At 39.2% G+C, this 24466-nt stretch overlaps 1 protein-coding gene across 1 annotated transcript in view; it reads right to left on the reverse strand.

Moving 5' to 3' along the window:
- The window catches only part of SGCZ (sarcoglycan zeta), a 331004-nt gene that overhangs the window by 40348 nt on the left and 266190 nt on the right, over positions 1-24466 (reverse strand). The window contains exon 6 of the mRNA XM_053458748.1: positions 10514-10615. Within this exon, the coding sequence (XP_053314723.1) occupies positions 10514-10615 (102 nt within the window). The remainder of the gene's footprint in view (positions 1-10513; positions 10616-24466) is intronic.

Here is a 24466-nt window from a genome sequence, read left to right on the forward strand (position 1 = left end):
TATACACACACAAATATATATGTATTATGTTAAAGATAAATTGTAACCATCACAACTTCCAATGGCGCTAAAGTACAATAGTTGATTACATCTTGTGCCTTGTTTGGATTTGTTTTTATTGCTTATGATTTAGAACTGCCTTACTTTAACCCTGTATTTAACCTTAGCCTTCACCGTGGAAGTTAACTAATTGAAATTATATTTCTTCCTGACTATATTGTACGTTGATTAGATGCTGGAATAAATACATATTAAACTGCGGTTTATTATTTTAAAATACTGTGTATGTTGTTTACAACCAAGAAAAAAGGGAGATTGACATCACCACCCCACCCTTAAGAAAGAAAAAAAAATATGTGGAATCCAAAGACCCTTTATATTGTCTCAGTGGAAGTATTAATGACGTTGGCATACATTATGCTGCGTGTCAAAGTGTTAATCCTATAGTCTGAAAATAAATTGCTGCTTTCGAAGAGAGCAGCATGAATTATTCTTTGATGTTGACAAGGCCAATGACTGTTTATTTGCATCATTCTATTCTCATATAATATGCAACACATTTTTTAGACCAATAAGATTTTTTATAACACATGTATTTAGCACCATCCGTGTACCAACGGTACATAGATATTTCTTTCATTGTGTTTATACAATAACACAGATCTTTTAGCATTGCTATATGCAAATTTATGAAAACTTAGAGCTTGCATTGATATCAGTAACCACAATTTCTCTCGATAAACTCGAAGGGGAAACAATTGCTTTTACATTATGTAAGCCCAAAACAAACCAAAAAATACCCACCAAATATAAGTGATAATAGATTTGAAGTATTAATCATCTTGTTGTTTTTTATTATTATTATTATTTTATTGAAAAAGAATATCTCTGTTACATGCTGTTATCTCAATAATTCCATAATTGGTTCATCTATTCTATTTTTTTGAAATAGAGGATCTTTAAATTAGCAGTAAGCTTCATGAAACAAGACAGACACACCTACAAGTAAAATATAACAAATAATGTACTAAAAAAAATTGATGCCTGCGTGCATGCCAGCAATTTGTAAAAGAACCTTAGAATATATCTAAGTAGGCTTTGTATGATTGAATGATTAGATTCTTTAGTCAGATCAATAAAGTAAATATCAAGTGCACAACTCATAATCATGTTAAGGTTTGTCTATTTTTGTTTCCTAGGGAAACCTTTCAGGTTTTTATAAAGTGTCTTTGGAAGACATTATTAAAGATAGAAATAGTCCCTTTAAATGAAAAACATGATTGCTCAACCCAAAAGTGACCTCACAGGTATATGCAAGCATGAATGTCTATGTATACGTTTATGTGGGCATGGATGTCTATGTATAAGTGTATGTGATCATACATGTCTATGTATAGGTGTATGTGACCATGGAAGTGGATGTATAAGTGTGAGTGAGCATGACTGTGGATGTATAAGTGTGTGAGCATGGATGTGTAAGTGTGTGTGTGTGTCTGAGCATGGGTGTCTATGTATGTGTAAGTGTGTGTGAGCATGTATGTGTAAGTGGTGGGAGATGGAGTGTATGATAACATGGTTTGAGAGGGAGTGTGTGTTAGTATGAGTGTGTACATGTGTGTTAGTGAGTATGTGTAAGTGTGTTTACGTATGGGTGCCATAGTGCATGTTGGAGGGGGCACTGATAAGCTCCTTAGGACATATGTTTTTAATAAATTTTTCAAAAATAAAATACATTCAAATAAACAAATAATACATTTTAATAACCACTAGCAGGACTAATTCATGCCCTCCCAGCTATTTTATTTCATGTATTTTGCATTTTCTCTTTTTTTGTAATTTTCAAGGTTGTTTTCTCGTTATCTCATTTTTCTAAACATTTACAAACTTTGTTGACTCTAATCAAGCCATAAGCACACTATAAGCAGCCATATTAGACTGTTGGTTACATTTCATCTAAAGTTTCACATCTGATTTTTAACCTGTCTTCTCCGTCAAAAGCTAATAATTCTTAACAAAATATTGTACAGTACATTGTGTTCATATATGTGACTGGCTGCTGCTGCTCTCATTGATTTCAATATGAGCACAGCTCCCATTGACTAGGGGGTTATACTGAGCATATTTACTCCATTAAAACATACACATAATTTGTGTATGTTTATAGTCTATCATAAAAATAAACTGTCTAGAAAAATATAAGACTAACCAGTTTTCAAGCAGAGTTAAGTGCTATGAATAACTATAAAGAAGCCATATGTTATTCCCCATAATGTTTATATGTGTAGTAGATTGCATGCAAGGATGAATGGATGGATAGGAGTGATTCAGAAAGATTACCCTGTAAGCTTGTTTGAGCAGGGCCCTCCTTACCTTTTGTTTCTGTAAGTTCAAATTGTTATGTTACATACTACCATAACTCAACAATAACAGCCACTCAAAGAAAATTAGCAAAACCCTTTATCTCTTGTTTGAACAGAAAAGTACAGAAAGTTCGGGTATATTTATATGTTTTGTACTTTTTATAAAGCAAGTTTTGCATTTACATTCTTTAATTGTATTAATAATATACTAATAAGCTAAATGCCCACAGTTCATGGCTTCTTGAATGAAACATAAGAATTACCAAGGTCATTTCCATATCTATCTTGTTTTTCTGCCATTTTGCTGTAAATAGCAAATATTGAATGTTTGTTTACAGTCTCTCACAATGATTAAAATAATGTTAATATATTTGAAGCGCGCACTTTTACAGTATTTATACAGCTGTAGTACTTTTTTCATTTATTTTTGTAATGAAATTATTTTTGATCCACATCACTTTTACTAATCGCTGTTTCTGTATTTTAAGCCCCACTTTCTGTCAAGATGCTGACACAAAATAATGCAACCACTTTTTTCACGTCTTTTAGCTGCAAGCTTTTTTTTAATATATGCGTGATATATTTATTGAATAAAGGCTTTATGCACTGTTTCTCCAATTATTTTTTGTTTATTTTGAAGTACAGAGGAATGATTAGCCATCTGTTTTTTGCTGTTTTACACTAAATGTTTTGGTTCGGATAAATCTACATACATTCAACAGCTAATCAATGTTTTAAAAAAAATTTATGTGCTGCTATGATATAGATTGAAAAAAATATTTCTTGAAGACAAATTCATTTCTGCAACAGAGGAACATGCTGCATGGTGGAGAAATTAAAATTCTATAGAATGGGCTCGGAACTACTGTTATGGAGTTATTATGCAAATACTGTGACTGTTTGTTTATGGTAATATTGCATTGCCTTGTACTTCCTGTTTCCTGTTCCAACCTCTGACCTGGATGCAGTTATGGAGTTCAACATGATTCCTCAAACCAACAGCTTACTGTGTCTTGATTTCTTTACATGAAACATGGTGTCAGAAGTGGCTAGATTCAGAACTGAGCCTCTTGTTTGGAGCACAGCAGCTGTGGGATACTGCACAGGTTTGTGAATTACAACCTAAGACTGTGCTTTGTGGATTTTCTGACATTTGAGAGCTCAGAGGCTTAAACATGGCAGCCATGAATTGCATACCTCCCCCTGAGGGCATGAGAATCAGTGGGGATTGGAGCAGCAATTGGGATACTTTCAGAGCTGAATTTGAAGATTATTCCCTGGCTACAGGGTTAAATGAGAAATCTGCAGCAGTGCAAGCAGCAACTCTGAGGAGAATCATGGGCAGTGAATGTAGGCATGTGTATAAGCACAATCTGAACCTCACAGTAGGGCAGCAAGAGAATGTTACAGCAATTTTAGATGCACTGGAAGTTTATTTCAAACCTGCTAAAAATGTCATATATGAAAGATATGTGTTTGGATGCTGCAAACAAGAAGAGGGAGAATCTCTTGATAACTTTGTAACACGCTTGAGAGAAAAGGCAGCAACTTGTGAATATGGTACACTAAGGGATGAATTACCGTATTTGCTCGATTATAAGACGAGGTTTTTTCCAGAGCAAATGCTCTGAAAAATACCCCTCGTCTTATAATCGGGGTCGTCTTCTAATCAGACCCCAAAAAAATGCTGCTTACCGGTCGCGAGCAGCGTCTCTTCTGTTAGAAGCAGGGCAGGAAGCTTGCAGCGTCCTCACAGAACTCTATCTCCCCCCTCCCTCCTCTGGGGGCGGGGCCAGAGAAGTTGCTACAGCTGGTCCCCTGCAGAAGTCTGCGAGTGGGAGATCTGCAGTTCAGGTGAGGGGGTGGGGGAGGGTTTTTGAGTATGTGTGAAGTGTGTGTGATTAATGGAATGAATGAGTATTTAAATGTTTGTGAATGAGTGTGAGTGTGTGTGTGATAGCATGGATGTGTAAGGGGGGTGGGGGTTGTAGCATGGCATATGGAGGCTGTAATCCCACTGCTATCATCCCCAGGTTCCAGCATGTACTGGCTGCCTTGGCTTGATAGGAGTGTGATTGCTGTTAGCAGTTTGATATATATATATATATATATATCAAACTGCTAACAGCAATCACACTCCTATCAAGCCAAGGCAGCCAGTACATGCTGGGTTAAAAGGCATATCATGGGGCTGAGTGGCATATAGGGGGTTAAAATGCATTTCTGGACCTCCAGAAATGCATTTTAACCCCCTATATGCCACTCAGCCCCATGATATGCCTATATACCTCCAGAAATGCTTTATACCCCCCTATATGCCACTCAGCCCCATGATATGCCTTTTAACCCCCTATATGCCAGAGTGGCATACAGGGGTATAAGGCATATCATGGGGCAGAGTGGCAAATAGGGGGGTATAAAGCATTTCTGGGGGCAGAGTGGCATAACTGGGGGGGGGCAGGTTGGCAAATAAAAGGAAATTTAAAAAATATATTTTTCTCAATCATAGCTTTTATTAAACATGAAAATAATTTACATTAATTCATATTTACTGGTAAAACTTTTTCCCTATAGGGTAGTCTTATATTCAGGCTTTTTGTTTTTTTCCTAAATTAATATTTTGATTTTGGGGGGTCGTCTTATAATCGGGGTCGTCTTATAATCGAGCAAATACGGTAATAAGGGACAAAATTGTTCTCGGTATAGCTAGTGAGAGCACACGCAGGCGTCTCCTAAGAGAACGTGACTTAACTTTAAACACAGCCATTGAAACGTGCCGTACAGCGGAGCTCACTGACAGGCGTATGAAAGTTATGGACCAGGACAGACAGCAGACCGACAGCATAAATATTGCAACGCAGCGACACCACATAAGCAAACCGCAGCAACAACGCCGCCTGTTTAGCACAAATGCTGCCGACCCTACAGCGTGTAAATATTGTGGGACTCTGCATCAAAGAATTAAAGAGCAGTGTCCAGCTTATGGGAAGTCTTGTAGGTCTTGTGGCAGAACAAATCATTTTGCTAAAGTATGTTTGTCAAGTAAAAGACAGCCATCAATAGGAAAGTTACACACCATGGAGAATGCATCTGCATATGAGGAAGAACCACACACCGCTGAAATGATATACAGCAGTGAATTGATCGGCGCTGTGCAAACCAGAGGAAAGAAATGGTTTGTCACTTTAAATTTAAATAATAAGCCCCAATCCTGCCAGCTTGATTCAGGAGCAACATGTGATGTGATGTGCTTGAGAGACAAAATGAAGTTAGCACCAGAAGCACGTCTACTGCCAAGTGACACCAGACTAAAGTTATACTCAGGTGACCTTATGAAATCTTTAGGACTCTTCAAGACTGAATGTGTCATACGTGGACTAAGGCACAAGCTAGAGTTTGAAATTGTGGAAGCCTGCCAAAAGCCACTGTTATCCGGCTCAACCTGTGAGCGTCTAGGGCTGATACATTTCTCCATCCCTGCAGAGCTCAACGTGATGGACAATCAATTCAAAGGGCCCTTGACAAAACAACTTCTATTACAGGAATTTAGTGATGTTTTTACTGGACCTGTAGAATCTGTACCAGGGGAAGTTCATTTTGACCTTGACGTGAGTGTCCCTCCAGTCCAATGTGCACCACGCAATGTGCCAGTAGCCATTAAGCAGGCAGTTAAGGCACAACTCGACCAGTATGAAGCTGATGGACATATTGCACCGGTGACTGAACCGACTGATTGGATAAGTAACATGGTGATTGTAAAGAAGCCTGATAAGCTAAGAATATGTATCGATCCCAAATTCTTGAATCTGGCACTGAGGCGATCCCACTACATCATGCCAACTCTTGAGGATGTTTTGTACAAGCTGCCTAAGGCACGTCTGTTCACACTTGTTGATGCCCGGGATGCATTTTTACAATGTAAATTGGATAATGCAAGTAGCTACATGACAACCTTCTGGACTCCCTGGGGCAGGAAAAGATGGCTCAAATTGCCTTTTGGAGTATCCGTTGCACCAGAGGTGTATCAACGAAAACAACATGAACTATTGGCTGGACTCAGTGGTATTGAACCAATAGCTGATGACATCCTTGTGGTTGGTTGTGGGGATACAGATGAGGAAGCAGAGCAAGATCATGATGGCAAACTGCTTGACCTGATGAATCGTTGTAGACAGGTGAAACTAAAACTTGGCGTGAAAAAACTGCAGTTCAAGGTCAAAGAGGTCCGCTTCCATGGACACATACTATCCTTGGAGGGTTTGAAGGCTGACCCGGAAAAAATCAGAGCCATACTGGATATGCCTCAGCCGGCGAATGTGAAATCCCTGCAGCGCTTCATAGGGTTTGTTACCTACCTAGCAAAATTCCTGCCGCATCTCTCAGAGGTTTGCGAGCCGTTGAGAAGGCTTCTGGACAAGGATGCAGTTTGGCATTGGCTTCCTAAGCATGATAATGCGGTGCAGGAGATCAAACGTTTGGTCACGGATACGCCTGTCCTGAAGTACTATGACGTTACAAAACCTGTGACTATTCAAAGTGACGCAAGCAAAAGTGGACTTGGGTGTTGCCTATTGCAAGCTGACCAGCCTATCGCTTTTGCTTCAAGGGCACTGACCCTTACTGAGCAAAACTACGCACAGATCGAAAAGGAATGTCTGAGTATTGTGTTTGCCTGCCAGCGCTTTCATCACTACCTCTATGGTCGTGACAAGATCACAGCAGAAACTGACCATAAGCCTCTGATATCAATCTTTAAGAAACCACTTTTGTGTGCACCCAAACGCTTACAGAGCATGTTGCTCACATTACAAAACTATTGCCTAAATGTTGTCTATAAACCTGGACCTGAAATGTACATTAGTGACACTCTTAGCAGAGCTACAGCAGCGGGTGGTACACCTGAGTGTGCACAACACACAGTTTGCAATGTTCAGCTGCACCTGGATGACCTGTCGCAGATTAATCATTCAGACTATATAAATGTCACAGACCAACGATTGCTTCAGATAAGACAGCACACAGAAATCGACGAGAGCTTGCAAGCACTTAAGTCTGTTGTTCTTTATGGTTGGCCAGATTCGAAAGCAGAGGTGCCATTAATTGTGAGAGAATACTGGACTTTCCGAGATGAAATCGGCATTCAGGATGGCGTACTGTACAAAGGGTCAAGGGTCATCATTCCAAGATCATTAAGATCGGAGATGCTGACACGTATACATGCCAGTCACATTGGTGGAGAAGCATGCTATAGGCAGGCACGAGATACCTTATACTGGCCCAACATGCAGAATGAGATTAGAGACTTTGTTAGTCGTTGTTCAGCATGCAATGAATATGCACAGGCACAACAGAAAGAACCCATGATGTCGCATGTGCTGCCCACCCGGCCTTGGCAAATTGTAAGCATGGATTTATTGAATTATGCAGGGCAAGATCTTCTAGTAATTGTTGATCACTATTCTGACTTTTGGGAGATTGAGCTCCTTCCCGATCTGTCTGCTGAAACTACGATCAAGCGTTGTAAAGCACAGTTTGCACGTCATGGACAGCCGGACAGGGTAATCTCGGATAATGGACCTCAATTTGCATGTGAGCAATTTAGACGGTTCTCTACAGATTGGGGGTTTGAGCATCTTACCTCTTCCCCACGGCACCCGCAAGCTAACGGTAAAGCGGAATCAGCTGTAAAGATAGTAAAGAATCTTTGCAAGAAGGCCAAGTATGATGGAAATGACCCATGGAAAGCCATTCTACATTGGAGGAACACCCCAACCGAAGGCATGGACAGTAGTCCTGCACAGCGCTTGATGTCAAGGAGACTGAAGACTTCACTGCCAGTGGCCAACAAATTACTTGAACCTTGTGTGGTAACAGGTGTACTGGAGAAACTGCGACGGAGGAAACAGCTCTCCAAACTGACATATGATGTCTCTGCCAAAGACTTACCTGAATTAAGTGTTGGAGAGCCAATCCGTATGAAGCCACTCCCTGGTGACAGGACTGGTCGCTGGAGACTGGGTACCTGTGTTCAGAGGGTTGCTCCTCGCTCATATCTTGTGGATGTGGAAGGCAGTCTCTACCGCCGCAATCGAATTGACCTGCGAGTGGCTGAACAACTCACCGAACAAACCTATGAACATCCTGCACGGGACCCTACCGAGGCGCTCAATGCCCCTAGTCCTACTGGACCACGTAAGCAAGGAAGAGACAATACTGCTGTCATATCAGAAGGATACGAGGATGACATAATGCAGCCGCATGTACCAGTATGTTCTTCTGTGCCAAACACACCAGCCAGGAACAATGGTAGCCCCTTATCAATGCCTTTTGGAGCTGAACAGCTTCCCCCAGGCAAAATCCCTGTGGCCCTGCGTAGTGGTCGAGTTTCAAGACCACCAGATAGACTCAATCTGTAGTGTATCTACCAGTAACACAGTATGTTATGTTTTAGACTGTTCAGGATCTGTTTTTGGTTAATTGCTTGCAAATTCTGTATTGAATGCAAAAAAGGGGAGATGTTATGGAGTTATTATGCAAATACTGTGACTGTTTGTTTATGGTAATATTGCATTGCCTTGTACTTCCTGTTTCCTGTTCCAACCTCTGACCTGGATGCAGTTATGGAGTTCAACATGATTCCTCAAACCAACAGCTTACTGTGTCTTGATTTCTTTACATGAAACAACTACTACATTTTTAATGTTTAACATATCATAAGATATTGACTAGTTGCTTTAATATGAACGCTACTGTATGCTAATGATTGAGAGGTTTTAAGAGCAGACAAACCAATTATTCTCATCCAAATATAGTAACAATGAATAATATGCAATTCCAGGGTCAGAAAATTATTTCCCTAAAGCCAGTAATAGGAACAGTGGTAATGTGATATATTTCATAACAAGAATGTTAGATAAAAGTGATGAAGATATGTGTTGGCAAAAATACCTACTCCTTCATGGATATCTACAATGAGAAGTTTGGGTGAGGGAACCTCTACTTGCGGCTCTATTTTGGTGTATGTAAATTTAATTTTAATGCATACCACCACAAATCAGGGTAGAGCCCTGCGTGGGACTGCTTTTTTAATCCCGCTCCTGCCTGCTGATTTATTGCACAATCACGCCCACCTCCTTACCTGAACCGCAGATTTCCCGCGCAGTCCCGCAAGGCTACCCTCGAGCTGCTCCCTCGGAGCGTCTTCTCTTGCTCCACCCAGGAACAAGGGGGAGTCACGGGAAGTGACGTCACATCACGTGACTCCGTTTTGTTCCTGAGCGGAGCATTTTCTGAACATGCACATTGGGGTATAAAGAGTAACTCCTCCGGCAGCATTCACTGAGCCAGGGCTGAAGCCAAATGGCGGTAACTATATCTGCCGAAAACATTTTATGCAAGGAAAGCAGCAATGAGGTGGGCTATGGGGACACTATGTACATTTAAAGGGACTTCTTAGCTATCATATGCATTAAAGTGCATATGATGGCTTGTGTCCCTTCAAGTTGGCAGCATCTGGTAAACTCAGAAATTAGTAAGTAGCAAAAAAAAAAGTGGCACACAAATCAGGGTAGAGCCCTGCGTGAGACTGCTTTTTTAATCCCGCTCCTGCCTGCTGACTTACTGCACAATCCCGCCTGCTCCCGCAATGTGGGTGTTCCACTCCCGCCTGCTCCCGCCACATTTGTGGCCAATCACACCCACCTCCTTACCTGAACCGCAGATTTCCCGCGCAGTCCCGCAAAGCTGCCCTCGAGTTGCTCCCTTGGAGCGTGTCTTCTCTTGCTCCGCCCAGGAACAAGGGGGAGTCACGGGAAGTGACGTCACATCACGTGACTCCGTTTTGTTCCTGAGCGGAGCAAGAGAGGAGACACTGCAAGGGAGCAGCGCGAAGGCAGCCTTGCGGGACTGCGCGGGATTACCGGGACCCGCATGTACAGTGTCTGACCGCCTGCTCCAGCCCACAGCACCAGCAAGCCCTCCCGCGGGACCCGCCTCCCAATGCAGTCCTCTAAATCAGGGACAAGAGTTAAGTTGTCTGCTTCATCAATCCATAATAAGATAAAAACATTATATTCCAGCTCAAGATAATATGAACAAAGGTGTTTTCCAGATTTGAGGGATAATTTTAGTTTTTTAGTAGTTATCATAAATACCTTTCGAGAATGGATTTCTTTCACATATAAAGGTAGAAGAAATTCAGATACACCTTCAAGTCGTATGCCTTTCTTTGTAATTCTTAGGTTTCCCATCCCATCCTGCATTAAAAACAGTAAAAACAATTTCATCAATTCAAATATATTAAACATTCGGTGAAAATGCATTATTATATAACAAGCATGCTTACTGCTACTTTACTGACAAAATGGGAAATGGAGCAATATGAAATGCAATTTATGTATTGAATAAACAAAGTTTAAGTGATTTATACTGTGTTGCTACATACTAGATATTTTACCACCAGGAAACTCTGGCACTTTGGTTGAACTTTGGAAATGTTACTGCATGATTTTGTCCATACTCGTGGTAACTCAGCAGAATTATCCTTTGAAACTTACAGAGCTTTAATTTAATAAAATATTATGGTCTACATGTCACATAATAATTACTAGCATATTATATTTTCCATCTGTTTGCACCCAAGCACACATGTTATCAGTACTAGGCAGTGGGCCATAGGCAAGAAGAGGATTGAAAAAAGGCAACTGGTTGCACAGCTTGAAGTTCACCTGCTTCCCGTTACAATTGAATCCTCTGATATGAACACCTCATCACTTAGGGAGCAGGATTAGCCCCCCAAGCAAGAGTCCAGTCATAAATATACTCTTTTCGTTTGATTTAACCCTTTCTCAAACACAACATATTGCACTTGTTTCCCTCAAAGAAACACACATCAAAGACTGAAGGATAAAATACACTTAGTACCAAGCAAGCTAATTGCATCAACTTTTGTTCTTATCTGTGATTTTGTGTACGTTGTTTAACTTATGGGATTTCAATTGTTGATATTTGAGCTTGGCATTGGGTAACTCTACTTTTACCCTTGGAGTAATAGTTTGTATAATGTTCGGGTGGCTTCTCTCCCATATAAAGTTGTTCAAATTGACTAAGTTCTCTACTGAGAGTGTGTTGCTGTGGTATGGAGTGGATCAAGTTGCCTAGTTGAAGGTAGTGGAAAGAATCAAGAAAAGAAGGGTGTTCATGTTTCTCAATGGTTTAAGCTCGCCACAATTGATGAATCTTGACACAGGGAGGATCCCTCTAGAGTAGTGGAGAGGAAGGTTCCCCAGTCCTGTCCCGGGGGAAAGCCTGGGCTACTTCTGATCGCCATTAGCGGGGAGGGCAAAGATGTTAATTGATGTTTCCTATAAGTGAACTGCAAAGTGAGAAGGGTTGCTCAAGATAGTGGATGATGTCTCACCAAAGGCGTTGCCTGCTATGGTTGTAGCCAAAAGAGGCTGTACTCATGGTATACTAAAGAGGTTGTAGCAGGTGGTATGCTTGGAGCAGAGAAGTCCCTTTTTGCGTGCGTCCCAGACGGTAAATGGTAAGATGACTGAGTACTGGTTTTCGATAAAGTAAGTGTGATGGAGTATATAAACCCTTCCCTCCAACATAATGACAGGGGGTCAGGCCTTTCAAATTCTTTCTGCATTGCATAGACATGGCTGCATAGGTGGATCATGGAGGCTGATCACTTGGGTTAAAAAGTGCTATGGTTTTTAACTGGGAGGGAGAGGCCAGACGTCTTCATGTTAGGACTGGATGCTACCTGATGGATTCCCAATAGAACATTTATTAAAGTGAGTTTTACAGTCTCCTATGTATGAAAAAAGAATAGATTTTTCTTCTATTTTCTGATTATTGACAAGCTGCAATGGTATACTATTCCTCAATTTCATTTGTTTTCCTGATGGTGCAGTCTCCGTTTAAGGTACTAGCCGGGAGCGTTGTTGGTGCTCGTCATGGGTGGTGTAACGTATCTTGCATTCTTCTTCTGGTTAGCTAAGTGGTTGGACCTCTTTCACGATCTAGATCTGACAGGCTCCAGTCTGCAATGTGTAGTCCTAGGATGCCCAGCACTTTGTACACAGATGGTAATTCATGATGGTATCTTGTTGTGTTGTTGTTGTTCACCTAGGTATTCAATGGGAAACCCCAACTGTACTGAATGCCTCTTTTCTCCAGTTCTAGCATCAGTGAGTGAAGGAGTCTGCAAGTTGCTAGGGTGAGATTTAAGAGGTGCTGTATGCCCCTCAAAAGACTAGGGACACAGGTCTCAAGCCTGTGAGCTCAGTGCACAACATTGCGAAATCATCACTGGCGTTCCAAAATTAACGTACTAAAGTGATTTTGCCACAAAGATTGCCATAAAGAAGATTAGATCGGTTAATTGAGTTAGGAGGGTCCGCTCCCAGACTGTGGTTCAAGTCAGGCCTACTGTCGTCCATGTCCACTGAACTTGCAGGGGAAAGAGCCTCATGTCTCTCCTGTGGTGGAGTGGTGAGGTCTGCCAGAGTAAGAAAATATTTGCATAGCGAGGCGATGTTGACCTATCCCTGATTCCTGATAGAAGAGGCTCTGCAAACGTTCTCTTGTGCTTGCCCAAGGGTGTGGATGTCTCAAGATTGCTCTTTGAATCTCGGATGGTGTCGTAGGCAGCCACCTTGCAAGGCGGTTGGCGATGTATAAACTCTGAGCAGGAATTAGGCTCCTAGTACAGTGGCCTAATCTTGAGAGATGCTCTATAATTCCAGTAAATTCTATTCACAAAGAACTTGTACTTAGCATTTGGAAATAATGAACCTAAGGACACTCCCTATTGAAGAGCAACGCTCTCTATAAGAAACCAGAAATTGATTTTCATCAGGGTTCAGAATCGCAATGTGTTTGTATCCTAATTGCTTTTCACAGCCCAATGGCAAGTATGTTTCATTTTTTTGTAAAGAAAGTCTGGAAGAAAATTACTCCAACAGGAAACCCTTGAATTCATGCATAAGTGCTATTCCAGGTTACCATGCTCATATTCCCTATTGTAGAGTGTAAACTTGTGCTTCTTCTCGCTTACTATAATTGATAATGTTCATCACTGATAGAAATGTATCCGGCTACCATAGTACTTGTAAAAAAAAGTAGCATATTGTATTTTCACACTATGGTATATGTAGTATTAGCAAAGAAAGGTCAAGGTGTCATTTAATATAGATCACTGGTTATGTTCAGGGATTTTGTCAAATAAAGTCAATTAAATGGTTGTACAGAGATAACACTGGTAAATGGGTAATAGCAGAGGCAAACACATAGACATCCATTCTTGTGCTAATGTAATATTCTTGCAAGAAATTATTAAAGTGTTAAAGATACTTCAAGTCACAATTCAGCATGGGCTCTGCTGCTGGTTCCTTTGGTCTCTTAAGTTAGTGACGTTTAAAAACTAAGGTTTTTTAGAAGGAAATTTTGTTTTGGTTTGTTCCTGGTACACTTTTTAAACATGAGCCCTTCAATCAGTATTACCTGCATATTACAAATCTTCAGTTGGCTACAGTTATTAAGGATACTGTTAACAGGACATTAAAAATACTCTAACCTTGTCATATGTCAATTTTGTAATCTGCTATACCTTATCTGCTACCACCCTTGAAGAATACAATTTTGTAATAATTATTATTGCTAATGCAATATCATTTGAATATCTTTAATTGCTATATATCAAATAGCAAATTGTTTAAAAGCAGACAACTGCAATAATATTTTTGTGTGAAAAGTGTATTATCAAACAGACGACTGCCGTGATCAGATTAACTCTCACAATTTAAAACAATCTAAATTGAAGCCTGGTCTATAAGGATAATGCTATAAGTATTAGCATATAAGTAGGTCAACCCCTATACCGGAAAAAAAAGTAATTTACGGCGGACATTTTAAAAACAGTTTGTAGTTATACTGAGTCCCAAATAATTGTCCCAAATGATTCTGTGGTGCCATAAAACAGATATAACTGAAAATAATGTTTGAAAATTCTGTAGGATAGAAAATTACCATTGCTAGGACATTTTCTGAACACACATATATTACAGGACTGTTGATTTATTGTTGGCTTATTGTTATGGAAATTACATCCATGTAGTGGGATAGAATAATAAGGGAATACAAAAGAGACATGGGACTAGTAACGCTTAAGAAGGTTTTTAGGAAATCTTTCAATATAGAGGAATATGATAAGCTGGCGATTATTTTCTTTTCTTCGAAACCAATAAGAGTAAAATGGAATTTACAATAAGAAGTATAGATGTGTAACATCTCTTCAACTTATATTTTCACAAGCATCATGTTCGTGATGTTATTTTCCAAATGAGAATTTTTATGAGCTCTGTTCGATAGTTTATATGCTTCCCATACCATAGGGACGTTAACTGACCTTTGTCATTTACTTGTATTTAGTCTGATGCATTATGAAGAGCTGATATGAAGAACATCAGGGCTTTGGTTGATTATGTTTTTGTTATGAAAAAAGGAAAAAACAAAACATTTCTTCAAATGGATTTAAGAAGTTATCATCTAATTATCATTTTAATTTTCAGAACATGGAAGGGGAGGTGAACAGTAACTTCTATGCAGTTTAACAATTTAAGGTTGTCTATCCTATCTATAATTCCAAAGGTCAAGCTCAGATTGATTAGTTGTCCATGTTTGTCTTGGCTGACCTACTACAGCAAACTCAGTTTATGTGTCCTTTTATTACCTTGATGAGGTTAGCATCTTATTGACTTCAGTGGAACAAATATATATTTTTTGTAGTTTGTGAAACACTGGGAATAGTGTGCTGCACATTTGATTCAATATTAAGACCTATACAAAATACATGATAATGTGTGATAATGCACTAAAATAGTACTTCAAACTGTAGGTAAATACTTGACTAAGGCTAGGTTTCCACTTGGGTTTTTGTCCAGGAAAAACGCCAAGAAAACTGCCACTGCATTTTCCTGCTTTTTGGTGTTTTTTCTGGAGTTTTTTCTGGCGTTTTAGCCTTTCTGTGGAAATTGCTTTTTTTGACCTTAGGAAGTTTTTCCAGCTTTTACAAGTTAGAAGTTTCACCCAGCTAAAATGGATTAGGATAAATGGCAAGTATCTGCCCCCTCCTGATGTCATTTACTTGGTAGAGTTCTACTTAAACACGCCCCAGCGGACCCTTTTGCCTCTTTTCTGTGGTTTGTAAGGCATGCTTTATTCCGAATGTCTGTTCCCTTAGGAAGATTGGCCCCAAATGATGGTGCAAATTTTTGCTGTTGCACTCAGGATCCAGTTGGGTATGTTTGTTTGTAATGGCATGTTTGTTCCAAATGGTGTACAATTCAATATGAACTTTGTTTTGTGTGAAACTGTTTGTTTCCAGCCTATTTCTCGTAGGACACACAGATACTGGGTCCATCCTCTGCATTGTAACTGTGGAAAAAAACGCCATGAAAAACATCAAGGCAAAAAACCCACATGGCTTTTTCATGGTGTATTTTCTCTCCCGTAGACTTCTGTTGAAGAAAAACGCCAAGATTTCCTTGCAAAAAACGCCAGAGTGTCAACATGCTGCGATTTTGAAAAACTGCCACAGACCCCAAAAAAAGCAAAAAAAGCCAAAGAGGACTGAAAAAACGCCAAACAAAAAAACGCCAAGTGGATATGGCATTATGCGATTTCCTATTGAAGAACAGCTAACATCTGGCCGCAGCGTTTTTTCACAATTTGGCTGAATTTGGCGTTTTTATGGGCGTTTTCAGCAAAAAAAAAACCAAGTGGAAACCTAGCCTTATGGATGCTTTAAATATTTTAATGTGAAAGTCATAGCATTGTCCGATCTATTGGTTCACATTTCAACAATTGAAGAAAATTCCATGTGCGCCCTATAAATGTAGGCAAAGTTGTTTCTTTACCATCCACTTAAAGGGCTATTTAGGCTTAAATGGAACTGTGGAATATTTATGTTCTTCTCTGCTCAATTTCCTAGTATTGGTTCCTATTAAAAAATAACTTTGTCAATTGAGTTATCTTAGTTTTGGCAACATAATCTTTACTTAGTGACTTCACTCAAATATTTGCAAATTGTTCTCAAACCTATTATTAATATTATTGATGGTATGGCAAAAAGAATTTCAATGTACATGGCCTTGAATTAATATGACTCATTTTCTGTACTAGGTCATTATATGTACGCAAGGAATCATCTTGATGCTCAAAGATATGTAATCTATGTTTTGTTGTTTTGTATTTACAAGGCTGAATTTCATCTAAACCTCTGTGGCATATTTGGTTTATTTATGGAACATGGCCTCATGATAAAATTGTCAAGGAGAATACTTTTCAATACTAGTGTACATGAGAATAAGGAAAATGTAAAAAAATCATTGTGCAAGACTATTTAATACAATTAAGTTATTTAATCCCATACTAATACTTCATCATGATTTAGGCTCTTTTTTTATAGTACAAAGACAGTTTATTAAATCCACAAATAATTGTGTCCTACGGCCACACATGTATAATTACTTTTACTTTTCTGTACTATACTTTGTGCTTTATTGTTTTTCTGTTACAATGCTTATTAAAGAAGATTATCTTTACTTAATATTGCCATATTTTTCTTTGAATGTAAAAAAAAATTCTCAAAAATGATGTTATTGTTCTAGAACAAAAATGTTGTATTTTAAAAGGGAATTATTGATTTACCTTTTCTATCCTTGCATAATGAAATTACATGTAACTTGGAAAACAAACTTTTAAAACTAATTATATAGCTAACATCTATGTATTTTATTGTAAGTAAAAACATCACTTTAAGCTGCAATATATTATATTGTAGACAGTATGTTTTAAGGTTTTGTAAGGGTATGAAAAACAATTGTTGCAGAACTGCTAATGAATATTTATGACTTGACATTACATTTACCCACTCTCCATACATTATGTGATTTACACCAACATAGTTTACTGTCCTAATTCATTCATAACAAAAATATTATTGCAGCGTATTTCCTTTATCTTTGTTAGCTGGAGAAACAAACAGATTTGAAATATTGCCTTTTTCAGATACCACTATTACCAAGATATATTCACGTGTTTCATTAAAATATAAAAGCTAATGCTTCAGTACAGAAATAAGGAAACATAAGCAAAAGTTTGTAAGTTTAATAAAAACAAGGACCAAATTATTTATCTATTCACTATCTATCATTAATCGTATTGCTTTTTATTCAAACTATACTGCAAGTAACAGGTTTTAACCACTTTTTTATTTTACTAATAACATTGTGATTAGTAAGCTGGGCTCCATTGACTGGCATGGTTAAATGCAGTACCTGTTGAGAATGAGACCCTCTTGAGAATTTTTTTTTTAAATTGGTACCGCCATCTTGCGAGAGGCAAAGTCTATAGCTATTGCGCTTGTGACTGCTCTCTGAGACTGGAGAAGTCATTATAAGTTTGGGGAAGCCACTTGAAGCATTTATTATGTTGAGCTATTTCAATTGCTTTTGTTTAATTTGTGCATTGCAAACATCTGAAAGTCTACATTTTGGCAATAAACTGTGTTTGAATAATTTTGATTGCAACTGTATGAGGAAATGAGAAGAATGACACTATCGATGCTGATGCAAGCATTAGGGCCTAATGGCCCCAATGCGACCATAGCATGAGGCAATTGGGGGATCGGGCAGGGTAATAAAAGGAGCATGACCAAGGTGATAGGAGGAGCTTGGGTGAGATAGGACAGAGGGTCACCGTCTTTAGGGTTCTACTGTGCTCAAAACTTCTGATGGTGGACCTGCTTACAACTGAGCTTTATAGATGAATAATTTGCACTAATATGATTTCATGCAGTTCTAATGTGAAAATACCAACTGAATAAGAAATGTACAATATAACATTCCCCTTAAATACATAAGAAGGTTGATTTAATGCTCCCAACTAAATTTAGTCATGGGAAATAAAGCACATTTATTTTGTATACCAATGTGAGGAGCTATTCAATGCTCCTGATTACCTGCATAAGAACGAGCATTCTCAGCCTTCCCCAAATTCATGGAAGCCAGAATCGACCGTATGAGGACAACGTGTGGTTTGAGAACCCACAATGAGGCAAAAGGAAACATAAAAAACACATTATTTATTGGCTAAATTCCCAAACTTATTCTGGGAACTCTAACAGCTCTATAATAACTTATTAGTGGCCAACATAAGAGTTGGCAGAGTTCTCAGAGCACTTTTTGAAGTTTTTATTGAGTATGGGAACTTAGTCAACTGCTGTAATCAACATTTTGGATCTTTCCTTTCATCTCATTATTGGTTAAGTGGTTTTGCCATGTGCATTGTGTTTTATCATTTCTTGTACAGTGTCTACATTTACTTTAGTCAGTTCTAGTGGATGTTAGATGAAAATGTATGTGCAAAAATATATTCATTTCAGTCCATGTCCAAACTACACATCTCAATGAATAGCTTTTAGGACAGGGCCCTCAATGGTTTGAATAAAGCATTTTGTACATGTTTCTACTGTTACATTTATATTGTTGCTTGAGGTTTAATCACGTCATAGAATTGCTTACTGTGATGTTTTTATGACCGTTGTTAAGTCATTGAATCAACTACAATGTTACTAATAGTCCAAAGGTGTCCAACAGAATCACAGTTAATAGCTACTTTGATTATTATTAGCATACATCCCAACACTATGCCCATAAATACTGTTCAAGATTTCATTTCTATAGATGATTGAAAAAGCCATGTTTTCTTAAAAAGTGAATTCTATCTTTTTCCAGGCTTATATGCAAAGAAACAATACCCACACTAATGAGGCCCCAAACCTGCCCCTGTATTTTAAAAACCGAACAGGCCAGTCTCATTCAATCTGTTCATATATTTTTCCCATTAGTAAGGTTCCGGTATTTGTCTTGCTTGAACTGTCAGTTTCCATGGCGATGTATGATGGTAATAATTTTAAGACTCTTCTATAAATAATATGGATCCAAAATAACTCCAAAGTTCAAATCAGATAAAACTATTTGATCTGGATATTTAATTGAAATATTGGGAATGTGTGATACATAACAACACTTCAGTAATGGAATATTTGATAATCAGAGATTTACACGATTTATTAATTTACACCAGTACTCTTATGAAGATATTTGTAGTCCGATGCGAATGCTACAAAAGCAGCATTAACTAATTTGCAAATTTAAAGTTCCTAAAGTATGAATTGTTCAGGTTGACAAAGCATACCAGAAAGTTAGATTCTTATTTCCACATAATCACTCTTTGCTTTTAGAAGACTAGAATGACGACAACTGTCTAGCAAGGTTTCGCATAAAAATAAACGGTGCAACAAATCCATTTTAAACTGAGTGCATAGAGAAAGTGAAATCCTGAATTTACCCATCTTAACCCATATTTTGCTGTTTTCAGGATTGGAGCTCTAGGTAGAAAAGATGTGATACGAACATTCTAATAGGAAAATTAAGTTAACAGATTCACACAACAGCACCTTTAGCAACTGTACACCATCCCTAATGATGATATTGTTCTTAATTTAACCGGATTTAACTTTATTGTCTCCTGGATGGCATTGTTAAACATACTAATTTTAGTAGCATTGGTTTCTCTATCTTACAAGAGTAAGTTGTTTTAAATTAAAGGGGCATTCCAGCCAACATATGCACTTTAATAAATATGATAGCTGAATCAGGGGCGTACCTAGAGTATTTGGCACCCGGGGCGGATCCTGTAAGTGGCACCCCCCCCCCCAAATGTAAAGACATCTACAAAATTATGTTGGCAAGAATATTTATTGCACCAATTTGTAAACTGTATGTCAACCGTAAACAACAAGAAATCTGAAAAAATAAATTAATAACTTATAAGTAAAATAAATATGTTTAAATAACATTTACTGAACATATAATAGTGCTTTCTTTAATAACCCCCCAAAAAAACAACAAACACAACAAGTTTCTAAGAAGCCCTAACAAATGAGTGACAAACATTACAAATTAAGTACTGGCTAAGCAGCTAAAGACACTATAAACTAAAAAAAATTCTGATATTATAATCAGGAGTCACCATAACATCGTTCTCTTTTCATTTAAGCATTTGCATATATAGTGGTGTTGCCATGTCGACTCATGATTATATATACCATATGAACCAGACACTGACTGTGGTATAGCATGACACCTATCACTATATACTGAGCCAGGCAGTGACGGTGGTACAGCATAATGCCTATCACTCTATACTGAGACAGACATTGACGGTGGTGCAGCTTAAGTAATTTCATTATATATTGAGGCAAACATTACAGTGAAACAGCATAACTCCTATCACTATACACTGAGCCAGATACTACAGTGGAACAGCATAACACCTATCACTATAACTGAGCCAGATATTGATGGTGGTACAGCATAACCGCTATCTTTATATACTGAGCTAGACACTTATAGTAGTACAACATAACTATCATTATACACTGAGGCAGACATTGACAGTTGTGCAGCACAACTGCTATCATTATATACTGAGACACGCGCTGACAGTAGTACAACATAACTGTTTCCATTATATACTGAGGCACGCGCTGACGGTGGTACAACATAACTGTTAATATATACTGAGGCCCACATTGCCGGTGATACAGGATAACACCTATCACTTTATAGTGAGCACACATTGACGGTGGGGCAGCGTAATCCATATCACTATACATTGAGCCTGACATTTACAATAATGCAGCATAACCCATATCACTATATACAAAGCCATTGATGTGGTGTAGGCCTACCACTTCAGTGTCTGGCTTAGTATATAGTGGTAGGGGTTATGCTGCATTATTGTAAATGTCTAGATCGATGTATAGTGATAGGGATTATGTTGTACTGCCCTCAACTGCAGATCAGGGGAAGACTGTGAGAGTCAGTACAGCCTTCCCTTTTTCTGACTGCACCGTGACATTGGGAGGTCCTCTCCCCGTAATCATCCCCAAAATCCATTTGTCCCCTACGTCACTAAACCACAACTCTCTTTTAATTACTCCCTGTAGTTCAGGTATAGATCAAATAAACAACACATGGAAACAGCACGTGCAACTGAATAAGACATAAATATCCTGTATTTACAGGTATACATAAATAATGTATGGAAACATAGCATTGCAGGTATAAATCAACAGAACACACAAACCCAGCATTGCAGGTATAGATCAACTGGAAATCACTCAGCACTGAAGGTATAGATCAAATAAACAACACATGGAAACAGCACCCCAGTTATTGATCAATTGAATAAGACATACAAATCCTGTATTTGCTAGTAAACATAAATAATGTATAGAAACATAGCATAGCAGATATAGACCAACACATTAACACACAAACCCAGCTTTTCAGGTATTGATCAATTGGAATTCACATAAAAACTCAGCATTAAAGTTATAGATAAAACACCCTAAATTACAGGCATAGATCACAGATTGCACACCCCAAAGCCAGCGTCCACATTGCCCACATAGAACCTGACCAGCACCCTGCGGTGGGGGTGCAAGGCCTCTGTCTCCCAGCTCTGCCACTGTACGGAACAGCATAGAGTGATGGGAGTTATGATGTACTTTAGAGCATAATTATAATGAAAAAGACATTGGAAATGGTACAGCATAACACCCATCACTCTCACACATTTACCAATCAACACTTACCAATCCACAGATTCCACACATACCAATCCACAGATTCCACACATACCACACATACCAATCCACAGATTCCACACATACCACACATACCAATCCACAGATTCCACACATACCAATCCACAGATTCCACACATACCAATCCACAGATTCCACACATACCAATCCACACATAAACCAATCCACACATTTACCAATCCACAGATTCCACACATACCAATCCACTCTCACTGTCACTCAGTCTTAATGAATGATTTCCTACCTTCTTTTCTACTTCTTTTCTTCTTACAGCAGTCTTTTCTTTTTACAGCAGTCTTCCTCTTCGCTCCTCTTCTTCTGTCTTCTTCCGGGTCAGAGGGCACTGTGGGCGCGGCTTCAGTGCCGCCGGGGTTTGTTGTCAGATCCCGGCGGCACTGAAGCCGCGCCCACAGTGCCCTCTGCACAGCAGCAGTTGCCGCGCGGATCGCAAGGGAGCAGAATCGGAGGTCTTTAAGAGACCTCCGGCTCCCTTGAGTGATTTTAAGCCGGTTCAAGGGAACCGGCTTAAAATCACTCAAGGGAGCCGGAGGTCTGTTAAAGACCTCCGATACCGCTCTCTTGCGAGCCTGCTCCTCCAGCGGCGGACATTACTGTCCGTCTCTGGAGGGGTGCCGGTGCCGGCAAGTTGGCACCCCCCTGATGAGCGGCACCCGGTGCGGACCGCCCCCCCCCGCCCCCCGCTAGGTACGCTACTGAGCTGAATATCAACTTTATATTATACCGTATATTCCAGTGCAAATGCATGGAGGGATTCACGAAGCCAAAACTGGTGCAAAAGGCAAAACTTCTTCTACAAGTAAGTGGTGCATTTCTTTATAGATAAAGAATGCAGTTTAAAGTATTTACAACGCTTTTTTTTTCCTTGGTGGGGCTGTATGGGACACTAGACTGCCTTTGTTATAATAAAATACACACACACACATGCAGGGCCGGCCTTAGGGGTGTGCGACCTGTGCGGCCACACAGGGCGCCATGGCAACAGGGGCGCCTGCCCGGGACTTAAATTAAAACATTGGGTGAGAAGGGGCAGAGGAGGGAAGGCAGTGAGAAGGGGCAGAGGTGGTAGATAGTGAGAAGTGGCAGAGGGGGGAGATTTTTTTCCTTTCTTTTTTTTGGGATGGGGGGCGCCAGAGGAGTAGTCCGCACAGGGCGCCAGAACACTTAAGGCCGGCTCTGCACACAAGCACACTTTTAGGCAAAAGCTGACCTTGAGTGTGTCATCATTTGAATCAACACAATTCAGAATTATGGATACTTGTCATTGGCAATATTATCCACATGTTTCCTCAGTAGGACCTTGTTTGAGTTATCTACACTGTGGGAGCAAAAGTGATTTCTTCTGCAAAAATTATTACTCTTGATTCTGGTTCTCTTCGGTGCTTAGTAGCTATTGTTGTGACACTACATACTTTAACAACATGGGATTATAGCTGAAAATTTTGACCTAAAAATGAATGTGATTCTTAAGTTAAAAAAATGTACTTTGCAATGTTTACTAATGTATACATGTGCGGATAGAAAACTGTTAAAAATATGAATGTAAAGAATTAGAATATAATTTGCCCACTACGTGCTCCATGATGTATAGCTAAAGAGATATACTGTATTTGCTTGATTATAAGACGACCCTGATTATAAGACGACCCCCAAAAATCAAAATATTAATTTAGGAAAAAAACAAAAAGCCTGAATATAAGACGACCCTATAGGAAAAAAAGTTTTACTAGTAAATATTAATTCATGTAAAACAATTTTCATATTTAATAAAAGCTATGATTGAGAAAAATATATTTTTTATTTCCTTTTATTTGCCAACCTGCCCCCCCCCAGTTATGCACATCTGCCCCCAGGCTTGCCACTCTGCCCCCATAAATGCCTTATACCCCCCTATTTGCCACTCTGCCCCATGATGTGCCTTTTAACCCTCTATATGCCACTCTGCCTTCAGAAATGTCTTATACCCTCCTATATGCCACTGTGCCCCATGATATGCCTTTTAACCCCCTATATGCCCCTCTGCCCCATGATATGCCTTATACCCCTATATGCCACTGCTCGCGATCAAAGCCCGGTAAGCAGCACGGCCCCAGCAGAATGAGGTCTGATTAGAAGACGACCTCGATTATAAGACGAGGGGTATTTTTCAGAGCATTTGCTCTGGAAAAAACCTAGTCTTATAATCGAGCAAATACGGTAATAATTTCATGTGTTGTTTCTAAAAATATGAACTTGGTATTTTTTTTAAACTGTGTAGATCCCCTGGCAGCATACCACCAATATATGAATGCTAAAACCTACTTGCTGTTATGGCACCTGATGGATTATTGAAGAGGACTGT

Source organism: Spea bombifrons, chromosome 1 (genome assembly GCF_027358695.1).
Source record: "Spea bombifrons isolate aSpeBom1 chromosome 1, aSpeBom1.2.pri, whole genome shotgun sequence".
Classification (NCBI taxonomy): domain Eukaryota; kingdom Metazoa; phylum Chordata; class Amphibia; order Anura; family Pelobatidae; genus Spea; species Spea bombifrons.